Consider the following 18510-nt stretch of genomic DNA (forward strand, 5'->3'; position numbering starts at 1 on the left):
GTCAGAGAGGGAAGATCCCACTGAGCCCTTCCACAGGTTCCCCTAAGGCAGAGACCTGATACAGGCCAGTCCAACCCCACAGTGGGTGAGGAGGGCTGCTCCGGTGGGCAGGGTCCTCCAGGCCCTAGGAAGAAGGTAGGGCTCATTTTGGGCCAGGGCAGAGGGTGGGCAATGATGCCAGGCAGCAGGGCTAGAAGCCCAGCCACGATTTTGTCCAGGCTATGAGCCTATGATGCTCTCTTGAGCCTTAGTTTTCCATCTATAACCTGGAATTGATGCCACCACTGGCTGGGTCGGTTACTGTAGGGACATAGTAGGTAACTGACCATAACAACAGAAGTTACCCAGGGTAGAAAGCAGTGCTGGCTCCCCCTCCAGGGTTCCGGACACGTGCTCCTGGTCTGCATGTTGACTAGCCGGCAGTGCAAGTCCACAGGGTGTGCCAATGTCCTGTCCCCCCATGGTTGGACTGAGCGGGACTCACAGAATCAGACTATACTTGTGTAAAAAGGCTTTTATTTTAGTAAGTAAAAATGGCTAAGTTTCCAAAAGTTCTTAAATAGGATTTCAGAGGGAGGAAACTGTCAAGAGGACAGTGAGCAAGGAGAGCCTGGTGCCCAGCAGAGGAGGGGGCCACAGAACCCTACCCACTGGTCTCCTGCCAGCCATAAATACAGCTCAGCCCGTGCAGGAGAGCCACGCTCTATGTACACCTAGGAACACTATGTACACACCCAGCTGTGGGATCCCCTCCTTGGGGGACAGTGGCCGGTGCCACCAACCTGCCCATGGCTCCTGTGCCTGCCTAGAGGCTCCTCAGTACACCCTAAGGAAAGTGTCCGGCCATGCCAGCTGGGGAGGGGAGTTGGGCCAGCCTGGGTGAGGTTCTCCACATCCCCAGCCCAGGTGAGAGGCCCACTTCCTACATACTCCTGCCCCCTACCCTGAGGGCCCAGCTTTCTGGTGGCCCAGGCCTGCCCTCCAGCCCACGCCATTTGCACCAGAGCCACAGCCAAGAGCCACTGTTTCCTTCTGAACGTGTTTCTCGTCTGAGGGGAGACAGGACAGAAGAGGAGCCTCCACTGTGGTCCCCGCCTCTTGGGGTCCTGGCGCTACAAGAGGAGCGGACCAGCAGGCCTCAGGGAGCAGCTCCTGATCCATAGGCAGGCTCATCCATCACACAGGCACCGGCCTCGACTTCCCTGCAGGAGCAGCAGGATCATCAGCCTCTTGTCCCCTTACTTGTGGGTGGCAGCACACAGCAGGTGCAGCCGAGAGCAGGGAGCCCAGCAGAAGCACATAGACAAACAGGCAGCAAAAGGATGGCCCCAGCCTGAGCAGCTTAATTCCCCAGCACAGCCCTAAAACCCATGGCAGGCAGGTGGGTGGGCGGGCAGCCCTGGGCCGCTGGCCCCACACTCACCTATAGACTCTGCAGCCCTAGCCGTCAGGCTGAAATCAAAGTGACAGGTGTCTCACTGGTGAGCTTGCCTCGGGCCAGGACCCCGTAGGAGTCTACTGCCCATACCCCTTGGGACTCAGGGACTGGCCAGGCTCTTCCATGAGTAGGGCCAAACAGAGACTGGAGCCCTCAATCTAGTCCTGTGGGGGTTCCCTCCTCATCAGGGACATGGGCCAGCCCGAGGCCTGGGGCAGGGGAATACCAGACCTGCTCTGGAAGGGTGATACCCAGGGGTAGAGGAGATTGTAAAACAAGTTTCTGGAGAAGTTATATAAAGTTTTAAAAAAGAAAAAAAAGAAAAGAAAGGCCATCCAGGTAAGGCAGCCTGGTTACCCTGCGGGGAGGCTCCTCCACCCACCAGGCCCACTCCCTCCAGGCTCACCAGAGGGCTGCAGCTTCCTACGGATGGAGCCAGGACGGCTTGTGGGCCCAGAGCTGGGGGCCGAATGGGCTCGTGCTGAAGGCTGTGGCGTCTGGCAAGCTGGCTCCCACTGTGAGTAGGGAAGGGCAGGTGAGCAGGGACCCTGGCTGCCTCCCACTGCCCCACTGTGCTTCCTTCAACTCATCTGTAGAATGGGCGGCATTATGATTTGCTGTGCTTCAGTTATTACAAGGATTAAATGAGATAATGAACATAACATGAGTGTCCTAGTTTAAGTCTGAGCACTGCGTACCGGGCCTGCAAACCATCCCAGGACCTGCTGACCACCCAAGGGGTACCTGAGGCCAAAAAGGAATACTTGGACTACAGAGGCTACTGAGTCTGGTTCAAGTTCCAGCCCCTACTACCACTTCAGGCGGTCCTCACAGGCACATCCTTCTGCCCATCACCCTGTCTCTGAGACAGGCTGGTAGAGGTCCACATACCTCTAAATGTTCCTGGCTTGACCAGGACCCCAGCTCTGCCCGGCGTGGGCCAGGGCCCAGCTCCACAGAGCGCACCCTCTCGGCAAACTTGAGGGAATAGAGCGTCTCGCTGGTGTTCTTCTCCACGGGGGACACCTAGGGGATGCGAGAGTTCACTGCCCACCCTGGCCAGCTGGCCACCCCCACAGAAGTGGAGGGGGCAGCACAGCCACCAGAAGCTGGCATCTCTTCTGGCCCAGGGATGCCAGAAGACTTCTCAGACAAGACTGAGAGAGACAGCCAGAGGGCAATCAAGATGGCAGATTTAATGCAGTCAAGGGTCTGAGGTACAAAGGTGCGTGTGGCCAGGGTGGTGGGGGTCAAGAGGAGGGGAGGGTTCCTGTCACTGACTCAACTGCTGACATGAGCCCTTTTGCAGAGCCTGGGGTGTCTGAGTCTGGGTGCTGGCCATACCCCTAGGCCCTCACCTGCACCACCATAAGGGTCTTGCTGTCACCACTGAGTGAGTCCTGCAGCAGGTAGGTGAGCTTGGAGTTGCGGAAGGGCACATGGCCCTGGCGGGAGCGCAGGGCAGCAATGACATCCCCCAGGGCCGACAGCGACTTGTTGATGTGCTGAGCCTCTCGCAGGCGGCTGCCCTCAGCCCCAGACTTGCCCACACGCTCCGAACCCGCCAAGTCCACCAGGTTCAGCTTCCCTGCAGAGAAGGCACCAGGCAAACAAGGCTGCCTGGGGAAGGGGGGCGGGCGACATAGCGGTCCTCAGGCCAGGCTGCCCGTCACCCCCTCTTACCCGTGGTGCGGAGGCCCGTGCTGCAGTCCACGCCATGCACGGTCACAATGAGCAGTGCATGTGAGCGGGAGCTGTGCTCGTTCAGGTTGGTGAACTCCGTAGTGCGGTTCGTATGGCCAAATTCAAACACCTGGCAGGCAGATTGGGAGGGGAGGGCAAAGGCATAGGATTTAGAATGGGGTCTTCAGAATCACCCTGTCCCCCGAGTACCCCATGAGGTCTGGTGTCACCCTCCAAGTTTTAGATGAGGAAATTGAAGCTTAGGCATGGGGACTTGCCTGAGGACACACACCTGGGACTCCACAGAACCTGCATGTGAACGAGGTTCTGTCCTCTGAGCAGCTCTGCTGTGGGCAAGGTCTCCCCACATCCCCCCACCCCCAGCAGCCCCACACCTTGTTGATGTCATCCACACTCTGCACCCGGAACTCAGTCAGCCCTGGCACATATAGCTGCCCGCTCCCATCTGGGCACAGCCGGATCTCTAGTTTCTCCTGAGGCTCTTTCCCCAGCAGGTCCCTGGAGGGGTAGGGGGGGACAGTCACTTCCTCCTCCTTTCTGGGCCCTGCTTGCACTGTGCCCAGCCCATCACACCTCCAAGGCGGTAGTCAGGCTGAGCCCACTGTCCTCTTCTAGCTCCCCTCCTGCACTGAACTGAGCTCCAGAGACGTGTGGATGGTGCTGTTCCCGCCTCCCAATGGGCAGGGCTCCCAGCTGCCCAGTCTCATCTTTGTCACCTGTGCAGCCCACAGGCAGGGGAAAAGGAGTGTCTGGGGCTGGGCCTCCTAGGCAAGCTTAGAGATAGCCCCTCCTCTCCACCAGGGACCCCCAGCCCCGTGGGCCTAGCGAGGCTTCTTCTGCCCCTGGGCCTCTCACCTGAGGATCTCATTGTAGATCTCCGCCGCACTGACGGTGATGGTGTATTCCCAGTCGGATGCCTTCTCCTGCACCTCCGAGAAGAGCAGCTGCAGGGCCCGCTGGTTAATGCCAGGGTTCTCCAGGGTCCCCTGGGCAGGAAGAAAGGCCCCAGTGAGCCAGGCCTCTCCCCTCCACTAGGGGGGAGCTGTACACTCACATGGCATCCATCACCCCCAGCCCCCACTTGCATGCCAGTCTACTCTCCAAAATATCAAATACCAGGTGCAAGCAACTTCACCTCCCTGGGCCTCAGTTTCCTCATCTTTAAAATGCCATCACCTCCCAGACCTGAGATTTAGAGCCCTGGGGTAAAGGATCTGGCCCTGCTGGGCTACCTGGGAGCAGGCACTGGAAATAAATGAATTCCTTGCCACTGCCTAGAGGAGTCTCAATGCCAGGTAGGCCATGAACCTAGCAGATCCAGGCAGAGGGGACATCTGGCCTGGGGCTGGACAGGCTGGCTGCCTTTCTAGTGGGGAATCTGGAGTCCCCACCTGGGACCTTGAGGGACTGGAAAGTCCGACCCTCTCCTCTGATAGCACCTCCCCAGGAAGGCTGCCCCCACACCCCCAAATCCCTGCCCCTCCCTCCCAGTTCTTCATCCTCAGCTTTATTCCTCCTGGGCACCTGACTGATGTGCTTTGCACTCACTGCTGTCTCCCATTGCCAGGTTGGCTCTGTGGGGGGGACAGGGGCTCTATTCCAGTCACAGCTATGCCCTGCTGCCTAGCACGAGGCCTGACACACCCCAGACACGCTCAGCAGCCATGCTTGGCAGACAGGGTCACCTCAACTCTAAGCAACCCCAAACAGCTGGGACCCAGGAGGGGCTGTGCACACCTGCACCCCCTTGGCCTGCCCCCACTTGCCTACCTCACTAATCCTAGAACTGAGGGAGAAGCATGGTCCAGATGGGGAGAAGGGGCCACCATGGCAGGCTCCTCAGAGGGTGCTAATAGCCCTCTCCTCTTACCCAGACACTGAGTGCCTGCCCTCATCCCCGACCCAGGGAATCTCACAGCTCCCTCAAGAGCCAGGGACATGGTCAGATGCCAAAACATCTGCAGGGGCCCGCTCTCCCATGCTCTCTATCCACAGTCAAGCTTCTTCCTGGTCCTGTTCCCTGCCACTCATGGAGGAGGACTGGCTATAAGTAGGGAAATGAAGTCCCTCACGAGCTGCAGGCTAAGAGCTGGGCTTCCCACAACAGACTTCACGTGGCCGCTCTTTCCTTGAGAGCCTTCCCCAGGCCCAGCACAAGGCAGCCATAATGCAGGAGGGCCCTCCTTTGTTCCCCAGCCTGCAACTGTCCCAGTTCTGCTGATACCATCACAAGTGCTCTCAGGCAAAGTAGCCCCTCCCCAGGCCTGTGCCCCAGGGGCTAACACAGATAACTACAGCCTCTGCTTCTGGAGGCTGGTAGGGCCAAATGAAGCACGACACCCCCAAGACCAATGCGGGAGTTCCATCTACAGCAGTGGGGGTTGTCCTCTCTCGGAATCTCTGACCCACTGACGGGCACCCACCTCCATCGTGTACGTCTTTCCAGCACCTGTCTGTCCGTAAGCGAAGATGCAGACGTTGAAGCCGTCAATGCAGGAGGTGATCAGGGCTTGTACCTCCTGGAACACCTGGGAGGGAAGGAGGGAGGGAGGCTGGAGAATGGGGAGTTTCCAGGGTCACTAGGACCAGGGGCCCACTATCAGAGGCAAATCCACCCACCTCCTCTGACCACACTCTCCTTGAGCGGTAACACAGCACATGTGACTGCAGTCACCTGATGACTAACAAGTCATTTGCCTTAGACATTAGAGGCAACCTGGCTAGCAAGACTGGATGGTGCCCACCTTTCCCAACCTCACAGAATACTTAGTAAGATGACAGCAGAGACTGGCATATGCCTGGCCTGGCTTGCCTGCCAGTGGACAGAGGATAGGGGAAAGGTGGCAGAGCCAGACACAGAAACAGGAGGGCACAGGCAAGACAGGCCCAGCAGGTTGGTCTGGGCAGGGATGAGATGCTGAGACACGTGGTTCTCAGACAGCTGAGGGCCCAGCACTGGGAGCCAGGCTGGGAGGCCCCGAGAAAGGCCTATGGGACTGATAGGGGAGGGTATTCCCTGGTGGAAGAGGCCCAGAGGCACATGAGTAGGAGAGGCCATGCCCAGATCTCTCCTTGAGGCCCTCAATCTTAGCTTCCCACCTGTCTCCGCCACAGGAGAGGGACCCCGGCTTCTCGCATCTCAATCCTGCCCCCCTCCCACTCTGACGCTTCTTTCTCCCTGTGCAGAAACTCACATCCTGCTGTGATGCTCGTGGGGAGAAGACCTTGTCCAACTCGAAGGACACAGGCTTGCCCTTGTGCAGCAGATGGATGATGGAGTCGTCATCAGGATCAAAGGTCACAGCATTGGTTGCCTCGGGTCCTTCCCCATCTTCTTTGGTGACTGGCCGGACACGAGCGATCACTCGGATGTTCCCTGGATTGGTTGAGGATGAAGAGATGGGCCCAGGCAGGGTTAAGACCAGACAACCTCTACTGAGACCCTGGTGGCCTAGGGGTCCCTTGCCATGTAAGAAAAGTCCCACAGGACAAGGTGACCTATAAAGCTGTTATCAGTCATTCACACTATAGTGTAAATTCATTTAGTACATTTTCTTCCTAAGTAGACTAGCTGAGGGTATGAACTTTGCCTTGGGGATAGGGAGGAGAAGCTAAGTGTCCAGCTCAGCACTATTCCAATTCTGAATGAGACACCAAAATGGATATCTGGATTTGTTTCCTCAGCTATGTGATGAGGGCCTTGGGCCTGTGAGCCAAGGGACTTGTTTCCTCAGTCTAAAAGGGCACCATCAATGCCAGCCAGCACAGGACCAGACAGCAGGTGGATGACTGGCAGGGTATCAAAGGAACAGGGTATTTGGCAGCATGAGCTCATCATGCCACCCATTACTTCCAGCCTTTGGGTGGAATCCCCATGCTCCTGGAATGAAGAGAAAATCCCTGCACAGCCTCACCCTCCCTCCTCCCCATCCACTCCAGCATGCCCCTAATGCCCCTGTCTGTCCTAGCCCTGTAATAGGGCAGTGTTATGGTTCTCTGGGTGATCAGTGGTCACTGTCCATTCTCCCAGCTAACATGAGCACCGTGTGGCCATCTGTGGGTCCTCAGTGTTTGCAACAACCCTGGGCATAAAGCAGACACTCCCAGACCTCTGTGCAGTGAATGGTGAAGTCCCAAGCTTGACCAGACCCCCAGATCAAACAAGTGGCATTCCAGCCAGCCACTACCCAGGGCTCCAATACCACACCCCTTAGCTACTGAGGGCCTGGGGAGTAACCTGCCATGGGCATCCAGGCAGTGGCTTCAAGTTTGAATCCAAGGTGGACCGTTTACTAGCCATGTGGCTTACGGCAAGTTCCCTGATTTCTCTATGCCTCCGTTTCCTTATCTATAAGAGCAGGATTGATTATAAGAGCTCCTATACCCAGGATGACTGCCAAGTCAGGCTGAGGATCCCTGTGCCGGAACCGCCCTATCCCGCTGCATCACCTTTCAGCCGCACCAGCTCATTGTGGCACTTCTTGCGCAGCTGCAGCTCCCGGCGGTACTTGCGCAGCAGTTCCTGGTTGTTGCTGTTGACCTCCTCGATGGCCTGGCCTATCTGATGGGAGACGCACACTGCTGTCAGGGGCTGCTCTGTCAGCCTTGCCTGCCTCACTGCCCATCCTGGGCTGAGTGTTTGACACGTGCTGTCATGTGTCAACCTATCCCGATCACCTCTCTGGGTAGGTACTGCTGCACTCCCCACTTTACAGAGGAAGAAACTGAGCCCCAGCGAGGTTAAGCCAATAGCTCAAGCTGTGAAGAAGCTAAAGCCAGGATTCAGCTTTCACCCCATGGCACTCCCACTTGACTCTGATTTGCCTGGACTCAAATTCTAGCTCTACCCCTGAGTAGCTGGGGGACTTGAGACCACTTGCTTAATTTTCTCATCTGTAAAATGGGGATAATTCCTCCTAACTCATGAATCTGTAAAGAGCTGGTAGGTAAAGATCTCCCAGTTACATTTCATGGTTGGGGAGAAGCAAGATGCAAGACCACATGTGCAGTATGTTGGGGTGAAAGGAAAGTGTATACAGTTGTCCCTTGGTATCGGTGGAGGATGGGGCCCAGCTGCAGACACCACAATCTGCAGATGCTTGAATCCCTGATATAAAATGGCACAGAATCTGCCTATAACCTATGCACAACCTCCATATACTTTATTTACTTACTTCAGAGTGGGGTCTCCCTCTGTTGCCTAGGCTGGAGGGCAGCAGTGGGATCATAGCTCATTGCAGCCTTGAACTCCTAGGCTCAAGAGATCCTCCTGCTTCAGCCTCTCAAGTTGCTGGGACTACAGGCATGAGCCACTGCACCCAGCCTCTGTATACTTTCAATCACCCCTAATGATTATTAAACCTAATATAATGGAAATGTTATTAAATAGTTGTTATACTATATTAGTTTTTTCTTTTGTTTATTGTTGTATTATTAATTTTTTTCCAAATATTTTCAAGTTGTGGTTTGTTGACTCTGAGGATGTGGAATCTGTGGATGCAGAAGCCCCACTGTACACCTCTACGTATACACCAATAGGCTTAACTGTGCTCAGAACACCCTGGGGCAGGGGATGCAGAGACAGGCTGCCTTAGGGGAGTGGGGCAGGGCAGGGTGGCAGAGGGGCCTTTCTTATTCACCCGATGCTTTTTTTTTTAAAGACAGAGTTTCATTCTCTGCCCTGGGTAGAGTAACTGTGGTATCATAGCTCACAGAAACCTCAACTCCTGGGCTCAAGCAATCCTTTGCCTCAGCCTCCCAAGTAGCTGGAACTACAGGCACCCGCCACAATGCCTGGCTAGTTTTTCTACTTTGGGAGGGTGTGGGGATCTTACTCTTGCTCAGGGTAGTCTCAAACTCCTGTGCTCAAGTGATCCTCCTGCCTCAGCCACCCAGAATGCTAGGATTACAGGCATGAACCATCACGCCCAGCCACCTGATGCTCTTTTGAAGGGTTGAACTTTACACCATGTCCATGTATTACTGATGTAATAATTTTTTTAAGGAGAAGAACTATTTTCTATTCCTAAAATATATTAGTCTCTGCAGAACTGTCATACAAATTCAAGGAGCCATCGGCTATAAAAGGCTCAACTCGTAGGAGGCACTTAAACAACATTGGCTATTCTCATACTGTACAAGTACAGCCTTAAAAAATTAAATCTCACAGATACATGTTTGAATATTTTTGAGATAAACGTTAACAGGTCTGGTCTACTCACAGTAAAACAAATACCTGCCCCTGACCAGTCTATTTCAAACATTACCTCTAAGGGCAGCAGTGTAGGGGGTGTTGCCTGGGGGGCTTTGTCTGAGTTTGGGGAGGGAACCCTGGTGGGCACTGTGTCTGCTTGAGCTTTAGACCTCTTCCCGGTGCAATACCCCCCACACACAGCCTATGGCCTGCAGTCATCCACTCGCTGCCTGGCTCACCTCTGCCTTGACGCTCCTGAGTGCCTCCTGCAAAAGCAGCGGGAAACTGCGCACCTGCCGCTTGAGCCCGTTGTAGTCGTGAGTGAGGGTCCGCAGTGCTGGCTGCAGCGTCAGCAGGTTGGCCCGGACACCTATGGGGACCCAACGGGTGTGAGGCAGATGGGGACCGTGGGACAGAGGAGCAAGTGGGCAGGAGTCAGGGCCCGGCAGGCCAGCTCACCTGCCAGGTTCTCGTGCACCGCCTTCATCTCCACCTGGGCTCTAGCAAAGGCCTCCTCTATGGCTCGGTTCTTATCCTCCTCCAGCGACTGCATCTCCTCCAGCATCTGCCCGTGTGCCCGCTCTAGCTCTGACTCATACATGGCAATCTGGCAGCCAGGCCAGGAGAAGGCTCAGTACCATGGGGCACGGGAGGGAAAGAAGCCCCGCCGCTCACCTCACATGCCTGTGAACACTCAGGGACACACGCATGGAGTAGAGAGCTAGAACGGCCTACTCTCTCCCTCCCTCGACGGGCTTTGAGCTCTGTGCAATGGTCACCTCCCTGCATTAGCTCCAGCACCAACACAATCCCAGGTATGTACCAGATGCACAAGCCCTGTGCCCCAGAAGAGCAGGGAAGTACGTGTGTTGTGACAGTGACAAGAGCAGCAGTGGAGTTTACTGAGCATAGCCTGTGTGCTGGGCCCTGGGCAAAGAGCCTTTGAGCCTTTGGGGATCATGCTCTTGAGTCCTCACTATGAAGCAGGTTCTAGAACCAGATCACATTATAGATAGGGAAATAGAGACCTAGACAAAACTCGCCTTTGGTCACATGGCCATCAAGGAGAGGCAGGATTGGACCTCAGGTTGTGTTGGGTCCCAACCACTTAACCGCACTGTCCTAAAGGCCCCCTGCTAGAGGCCTGGGTATGTCCCCACAGCCTGCACACCTGTGCCCGGAGCTGCATGGTCAGCTGATGCGAGCTCTGCAGCTGCTGCTCCATCTCCTTCAGCACCTGCCTCTGCATGGCCACCTGCTCCTGCAGGTGCTGGTTCCGGGTCTGGGACTCACTGAGAGCCTGCTTCGTCTTGGGTGACTCCACCTCCACCGTCTTGATGACATACTGCAACGTGAGAGAGGGATGAGCACTTGGGACCATCTGGGCACCCTGACCTCACCCCAGACCCTGAAACACTGACAGCCATGGGAAGGGACCATGAGGAACATCCTTTAAGAGCCCTAGAAAAAACTGGAAAAGCCTTAAGGTCCTGGCTTTGCAAAAGCTACAGGATGTTCTTAAATCTTCTCCTCTTAATGAGAGCCGACTATAGGCCTGGCTGTGGCCCCAGCCTACATACAGAACAGACCAGAAGGGCAAAGATGAAAGCAGAATGCAGAGGCCATGCTGAGTCTGCGCTTGGCACACGGAGGCACCTTGCTTCAGGATGCCTACTCCATGTCTGGCCCTGGACAGCAGGAAGGGGAGGGGCAAGGCCAGGCACAGAAGCAGGATGATCCCTTCATCAGCTCGTACCTCCTCATGTTCCAGGACCTCTTACAGCCAGCCCTGCCCTGGGCACCAGGGGCCAAGAGCCGAGGCACAGGTCAGCTTGCACAGGGTACCACCCTTGGCTGCCCAGGCCATAGCTCACCTTGACAGGTGGGGACTGGGCCCGCAGGCTGGCAATAGTCTCATGGCTGTCACGCAGGCGCCGGCTGAGCCGCTCCTCCTCCTGCGCCTTCTCAGCCAGGCAGTCTTTGAGCCGCAGCTCCACCTCTGCCAGCCGGTCAGTCTTCTGCTGCACCTCCAGGTTCAGCTCTGACAGCATGCCTTTGTTCTCTGCCACCTCCAGCTGCAGCTGGGACAGCTTGTCGCGGAGCTGGGCACTCTCCTGCAGAAGGGGTCGCCGTTAGGAGCTGGGGTCACCATCAGGGGCCGAGCCCTCCAGGAGCAGGGCTCGGGCCGCAGGTGTCCACTCACCTGGCTGTGCTCACAGCCTGGGCAAGGGGCCACTGGTGTCGCCCGCAGCTCCTGTAGCTCGGCCTCACAGCGCCGCATCTCCTCCCTCAGCCGCTCATTCTCCACCATCAGCAGGTCCCGGTGCTTCTCCAAGTCAGTGCCCCCCTGCAGAGAAGTAGAGCTGAGGGGGCGCATGTGGCAGGGGAGAGAGGAGAGGCAAGGTGAGCAAGAGAGACATGCTCAATAGAGAAACCGAGAGCGAGGCAGTGGGGGAGCGAGACGGAGTAAAGCAGGGCCTGCTCTCCCACCGCACCCACCCCTCGCTCTATTTTCCTGAGTGTGAAAGTAACAAGAAGTCATATTTATAATAGAGTTCACACTCCCATTTTACGGTGGCAAATGAGCATTCACCTCCCTCCCCTCAGAGTCACTGGGTGGATAAGGACTCTGGGTGAGTTTCTGAGATGGGGTGGGACCTGCGGGCTGGGAGAGATGGGGTCTTGCCTTGCACAGGCCAGGCCAGTCCCCCGCCCCACCTCAGGACGGCATTGTGGCGCCTCACCAGCTCTGATCGGAGACGACTCACTTCCTGGGCCTGGCTGATGAGCTTCTCCTTCAGGCTTTCCACCTGCCGACAAAAAGCCAGGGTCAAGATGAGCCCTAGTCCCCTCTCCCCACCCACGCCCTGGCTCCTCACCCGGCACCAGAGGTGAGCTATGTGTCTTGTCAAGGCCCTTCTGATTCCCACAGCCTTGGACCTTCTCCCTGCATTCAAGCACCAGGTCACACCTGGCACCTCAGGTGAGAAAAACTGCTCCTGGTCCTGACACCTCTCTCCTTGTAGGACCAGGTCTGGAGAGCAAGTGAACCAAGGGGAGCCTGACTCCACCCTGGGCCCACCCAGGGGACCCCTCCCTTGGACGGGCTCCTTCAGAGGCCCTGTACTGTACCTGCCTTTCTATGTAACTTCACATTCTCTTTAAAAGGGCCCTCAACTGTGTAAACTCCAGGCCCTACAGTCCCTAGACACATTGTTGTCCAGGCACCAGAATTCTCCACTTTGAGTGGTTCCCAGCAAGTTGGTCTAGGGAGATGGGTTTCCAGCAGCCAGGGAACATTTGGGACTTGTGTCTGCCCCAGCTCCTCATCTGCTTTGCAGAAGAGCTGGCCAGGCAGGCAGTCAGAAAGAAAGGGAGGGGGTGTACTCCCCATCAGGAAGCATCGGTGGGTGACCTGGCTCATCCAGACCCTACCATCATGGTGCCAGCCCAAGAGGCAGATCCCAGGAAGGCGACCCTTCCCTGCAGCAGTGTCCCAAGGGCCCCAGATCCCCTGCATGAACCTCTGCTCAGGAACTAACCCAGACAGACAAAGACATCGCTAGCATCCATCAGCAGAATGTTCCATGACGGCCACATCTCACCACGGAAAGGCTCCAGTGAGAGTCAGAACCACTGGGTTCTAATTACTAAACAACAACTAATTGCTGGGTGACAACATCTGCTGCCTACAGGAGACAGCCAGGTAAGGCTGGTGAGGGACAGCCAAGGGTCACCTGAGGAGGCAGTCACGACGTGCTCCGCTCAGCCTGGGGCCACGTAGGAATGTATGCACAGCATTGCCAAACTCATCCTTCAAAAGAGGCCAAGCATTTGGATTTTTGAGGGATGTTTATAAAATCACCCTACTTCAAGGGGCTGAGATGTCATCAAACAACATTCTGTGGGCAGGACTCGGCCTCAAAAGTTCCTGCCTCTTGGGGCTGGAGAGAATGGCTGGGCCACAGCAGTCAGGTCTCAGCTTCCCTGACTGGGCAGGGGGGAGGGGACCAAGGGTCTACTCCCATCTCTGAGAAAAAGGCCAGAGATGCCAGCCTTGCCCCTGGTGGGGCAGGGGGTATTCCAAGATGCAAGACCCAGTGGAAAGGCTGGGGGGCCCAGCTAGGCTGCCCAAGGTCTCCTGGTGGACAAATACGTGTGCTAGCGGCTAGGCCCCCAGGAGGTCACCTGTGTCACTGTCCGCACCAACATGTTCCTTCCACAGGCCAGGCAGGGAGGCAAGGCTCATACCACTTCTCGGCTCACTACCAACTCCCCTTTCTGTGGCTAAGCACCGGGTGTGGGGAGAGCTCAATGTCTCGAGCCATGGAGAGAGCCAGGGGTGCTGTGAGGAGGCAGCCACCCATTCTCCAGTCACACAACTGGTGATGGCCTGAATACCCATGAACACCCACTGTTAGAGGAGTGTGTGCATAGATACGATACATAGACTACCATGTAGTTGTTACAGCCATTTTTACCAAGTTCTGAATCACACAGGGAAAGGCTTATCAACATGTTAAGTTAAAGAAAAATCTGGGGAAAAAACAAAGTACAATACAAAAAAGTAGAGGTCTCTAGGGTAGAATTATATATGGCAAACTCCTCATATTTTTCTGTAATTATAGGTCTCTTGGGGCAGGTCTCAAAGTATATGTATTCTTCTTGCACTCTGGGTCCACTTCCTCTTGAAGAGTTTGGGGTCCCCCTCCCACACTTTACTCCCCAGACAAGCTGCTGCCTCAGCACAGGACGGGGTGTGCTGACCTCAACTGTCGCCTCCACCACTGCTGCCGCCACCACCAAGCACTCAGACCTCCACACGGTGAACGGTGAGAGCGGGTTTGCCAGCGTCTGCTGGGGGGACAGGATGCCAACTCCCACCTGTTGAGTCCCTGCTCCCTCTTGCATCACAAAGGGAACCTGGGTGCTCCTGGGCTCTGTTTGGAATTTCTGAGGGATGGGGGGAGGGCACCCAGAAGGAGGTGGCTGCAATGGAGCAGCTCCCATTGCAGGGTGGTTCAGGAAGGGACTGGCAAAGACCCCTTGGGTCACTGATGTCAGACAGTAGGTCATGGTCGGCTTGTCTCAGGCAGTGGGCGGCAAAGTTGGGAGACGTGATTGAGAGGCAGCACACTGACACCACAGGTACCTGGCCAAGGCACCCCTGCCTGCTCCATGGTGAGTGGTAACAAGCCAGCCTCCTCTGGGTCTGGGGGGGTTCTGCTTTCAGAGAGCTGGTAGGGAAGACACCAATTTTCTCCTCTTAAAGGCAGAGGGGTTGGGAAAACAGGCAAGAAGTCTGAGAGAAACAGAGGCCTGCAGAGAAAGCAATGGGAGATGGGGCCAGAAACAGTGCAAGCCAGGCATGGCACGATCAGAGGGCTGGGCCTTCACACATTCTCCACAGCTTGGAGCCAGCAATGGCCATCTATATCTGCAAGCCCCATGCGGGAAGGGTCCTAAGCAAGTGCCAGCATGGGGTCAGCATACAGTAGGTACTCAATAAATACTTGAAGTAACCACCAAGGGGCAGTGTGCACAGTCCTGAGCCAAAGAGCCAGGACAAAGGAGAAAGCAGGCGCCAAACCAGACAGCTTGCCGAGATGGTCCCAGATGGTCCCAGGACGGTGTGGACATTTACCCCAGGCTAAGGTAGGCCCAGACTTGGCCCATGCAACACCCCTCAGGGGCCCAGGCTCCAGAACAACTGAGTCGTGAGCTTGGTTCAGGGGCCTCAGCCCAGCCCTGCTCAGGAAAGAGGGAGCTGAGCTCCCTCACTGACCTGTGTTCACCTAGTGAACCCAGAAGCAAGCTCAGCAGAGGGTGGGACTGGCCTGCACAGGTCTGTTTCCTCAGCTGTCTGCTCCTGAAAAGACCTGCTCATTATCTCCCTACCTCCCACCAAGCACCACCAACCATCATCAGCTGTCAACTGAGGACAAGCGACAAGAGGGCTCTCTCAATGGCAAGGAGGAAGAAGGAAGGCTGGAACACATGGGATCCAGATGCACTCCAGGAAACTCAGCCCAGAGGTCAGTGGGGGCAGCCGCTGGAGCACCTCCTTTGGAACCACACTGCCCTTACTGGAAGGCCTGATCATGGCTCTACGACCACTGACCACTGACCGCTGACCAGGCCGATCTGGCCCTGCCCAAACTACCTTTCCTCCACTGCCAACCCTTCACTTCTAGGTCTTTCTGCCACTGAGGGACAGAGTACTTAACAACTCACATTCTCAAGCCAAACTGCAGGGGTTCTAATATAAATATCTTACCAGCTGGGTAACCTTGGATAAATCTCTTAACTTCTCTGTGCATCTTGCTTTCCTCATCTGTATAATGAGGCTATCTGGCTGGGCACCTATAGCACAGTGGTTACAATGCCAGCCACATACACCGAGGGTAGCAGGCCTGGGCCAGCTAAGCAACAATGACAACTGCAACAAAAATAATAGCCAGATGGGTGGCCCATGTGGCTCAGTGGGTAGGGCACCAGCCCCAAATACTGAGGGTGGCAGATTCAAACCCGGCCCTGGCCAAACTGCAACAAAAAAATAGCCCAGCATTGTGGCGGGCACCTATAGTCCCAGCTACTCGGGAGGCTGAGGCAAGAGAATCGTCTAAGCCCAGGATTTGGAGGTTGCTGTGAGCTATGTGATGCCATGGCACTCTACTGAAGGTGATAAAGTGAGACTCTGTCTCTACAAAAAAAAAAATAGCCAGGCATTATGGTGGGCATCTGTGGTCCCAGCTACTTGGGAGGCTCAGGCAAGATAATCGCTTGGGCCCAAGAGTTTGAGATTGCTAAGAGCTGTGGTGCCACAGCACTCTACTGAGGGCGACAAAGTGGGACTCTGTCTCAAAACAACAACAACAAAAATGAGGTTGTCTCCTTGAGGTTGTCTTGAGGATTAAATGAGATGCTATAATGCTGCTAGAACCAGGCTATGAAGGCAGGAATTTTTACCTGCTGTGTCCAGTGCTGTGCTCCCAGCCCCTAGAACAGTGCCTAACACACAGTAGGTATTCAGTAGGAAAAACACTAAATGCATAAGAGGCCAGGCAGAGCAAGGTCTATGGGTGAGGTTGGTAAGCAGAGCGTGAAGCAGGAGTGTGGGATTGGGCTGTGCTGAAGGACACTCAGGTCTGCCCAAGGCAAGAGCTGCCACCTGACTCCAGGCAGTGGGTGCCACATCTAATATTTTAGGACAAAAACGAAGTCCAGATTTTTATGTGGCTTTACTTAAGATCTAAATACTGGCAACTAATTTGATCTAAAAATCAAGCCAAGCAGAACTAGTAAATTCAGCAGAGTTGCAAGACAAAATAAAAATAAAAATCAACTGCGTTTTTATAGCTAACAATGAACAATCTAAAAAAAGAAATTAAAAAAACAATTCCATTTATAATAGCATCAAATATGAATAAAACACTTAGGAATAAGCTTAATGAAAAAAGGTTAAAGATTTATACACTAAAAACTACCAAATATTGCTGAAACAGGACCAATGCAGGGCTGACGCCTAAATCCTAGCACTCTGAGAGGGCAAGGCAAGTGGACTGCCTGAGCTCAGAAGCTCAAGACCAGCCTGAATAAGAGTGAGACTCCCACTTCTACTAAAAATACAAAAAATTAGCAAGGTGTTGCGGTAGGCACCTGTAGTCCCAGCAACTCAGGAGGCTTGCTTAAACCCAAGAGTTTGAGGTTGCTGTGAGCTATGAGGTGCCACAGTTCTCTACCCATGGTGAAAGAGAATCTCTCATATATAGAGAGATAGATACATATAGATATATAGATATTGCTGAAATCAAAGATGATACCAATAAATAGAAAGAGATCCCATACTCACTGATTAGAAGATTGAATATCGTTAAGATACTACCCAAAGTGATCTACAGAGTCAATGCAAACATCAATGACATTTTCTAAAGAAATAGAAAAATCTATCCTAAAATTCATATGAAATCTCAAGGGACACCAAACAGCTAAAACAATCCTCAAAGAGAAGAACAAGTTGAAAGTCACATTTCCCGATTTCAAAACTTACTACAAATTACAGCAATCAAAGCAGTATGGTAACTAGCATAAAAACAGACATAAAGACTAATGTAATAAAATAGAAAGCCCAGAAAGAAACCCTTACATATATAGTCAAATGGTTTTCCCTAAGAGTGCCAAAACCGTTCTATGGGGAAAGAATAGTCTTTTCAATAAATAGTGCTGCGAAAACTGGATATCCCAGCACGAAAGAATGAAGTTAGAGCCTTACTTTACACCATATACAAATAACTGAAAATGGATCAAAGACTTAAACACAAGAGCTAAAACTGTAAAGCTCTTAGGAGACATATATAGGAGAAAACATGTTAAATTTGGCGATGACTTTTTGGATATGACACCAAAAGCAAAGGCAATAAAAAAAAAATAGGTACATTGGGCTTCATCAAAATTTTCATCAAAATTTAAAACTTTTTTCATCAAAATTTAAAACTTTTGTATACCACAAAGGACAGAGAATAAAAGGTAACCCATGAAAAAAAATCTGCAAGTCATACATCTGATAAGAGGTTAATATCCATAATATACAAAGAACTCCTTAAATTCAACAACAAAAAGCCCAATTAAAAAATGCACAAAGAACTTGAATAGAAATTTCATCAAAGATACAGCAATGGCCACAAAGAGATGCTCTAAGCACACAAAGAGATGCTCAATATCACTAATCATTAGGGAAATGTGAATCAAAAACCACAATGAGATACTACTTCATACCCATTAGGATAGCTGTTATAAAAATAAAAATAACAATAAGTGTTAGTGAAGACATGGAATCACTGGAACTCTACTGCATTCATTACTGGTGGGAATGTAAAATGATATGGCTGCTCTGTAAAACAGTATTGTGGCTCCTCAAAAAATTAAAAATAAGGCTGGTGCCGTAGCTCACACCTGTACTCCCAGTGCTTTAAGAAGGTAAGACGGGGCTTGGCGCCTATAGCTCAACCGGCTAGGGCGCCAGCCACGTACACCTAAGGTGGTGGGTTCAAATCCCCAGCCTGGACCCGCCAAACAACAATGACGGCTACAACCAAAAAATAGCCAGGCGTTGTGGCGGGCGCCTGTGGTCCCAGCTACTTGGGAGGCGGAGGCAGGAGACTCGCTTGAGCCCAGG

At 53.7% G+C, this 18510-nt stretch overlaps 1 protein-coding gene across 6 annotated transcripts in view; it reads right to left on the reverse strand.

The window, feature by feature from the left end:
- Window positions 1–506: 506 nt before the first annotated feature.
- KIFC3 (kinesin family member C3) overlaps window positions 507–18510 on the reverse strand; it is a 34905-nt gene continuing 16901 nt past the window's right edge. For 5 of the 6 annotated variants that reach the window (XM_012806847.2, XM_012806846.2, XM_012806849.2 and 2 more), the window contains 17 exons: window positions 12080–12145; window positions 11539–11682; window positions 11210–11449; window positions 10507–10680; window positions 9795–9942; window positions 9575–9705; window positions 7592–7703; window positions 6337–6518; window positions 5566–5670; window positions 3998–4128; window positions 3517–3640; window positions 3122–3251; window positions 2797–3026; window positions 2330–2464; window positions 1845–1953; window positions 1424–1452; window positions 507–1202 (listed from right to left, as the gene is read on the reverse strand). In XM_012806847.2, coding sequence (XP_012662301.1) covers window positions 1448–1452; window positions 1845–1953; window positions 2330–2464; window positions 2797–3026; window positions 3122–3251; window positions 3517–3640; window positions 3998–4128; window positions 5566–5670; window positions 6337–6518; window positions 7592–7703; window positions 9575–9705; window positions 9795–9942; window positions 10507–10680; window positions 11210–11449; window positions 11539–11682; window positions 12080–12145 — 2166 coding nt within the window. In that variant the 3' untranslated portion in view covers window positions 507–1202; window positions 1424–1447. Of the gene's footprint in view, window positions 1203–1423; window positions 1453–1844; window positions 1954–2329; window positions 2465–2796; window positions 3027–3121; window positions 3252–3516; window positions 3641–3997; window positions 4129–5565; window positions 5671–6336; window positions 6519–7591; window positions 7704–9574; window positions 9706–9794; window positions 9943–10506; window positions 10681–11209; window positions 11450–11538; window positions 11683–12079; window positions 12146–14102; window positions 14108–18510 lie in introns of those variants that run through there. The other variant, XM_012806851.2, reaches the window with a different exon arrangement.

This window comes from Otolemur garnettii, unplaced genomic scaffold (genome assembly GCF_000181295.1).
Source record: "Otolemur garnettii isolate 467f Iridium unplaced genomic scaffold, OtoGar3 scaffold00058, whole genome shotgun sequence".
In the NCBI taxonomy this organism is placed as follows: domain Eukaryota; kingdom Metazoa; phylum Chordata; class Mammalia; order Primates; family Galagidae; genus Otolemur; species Otolemur garnettii.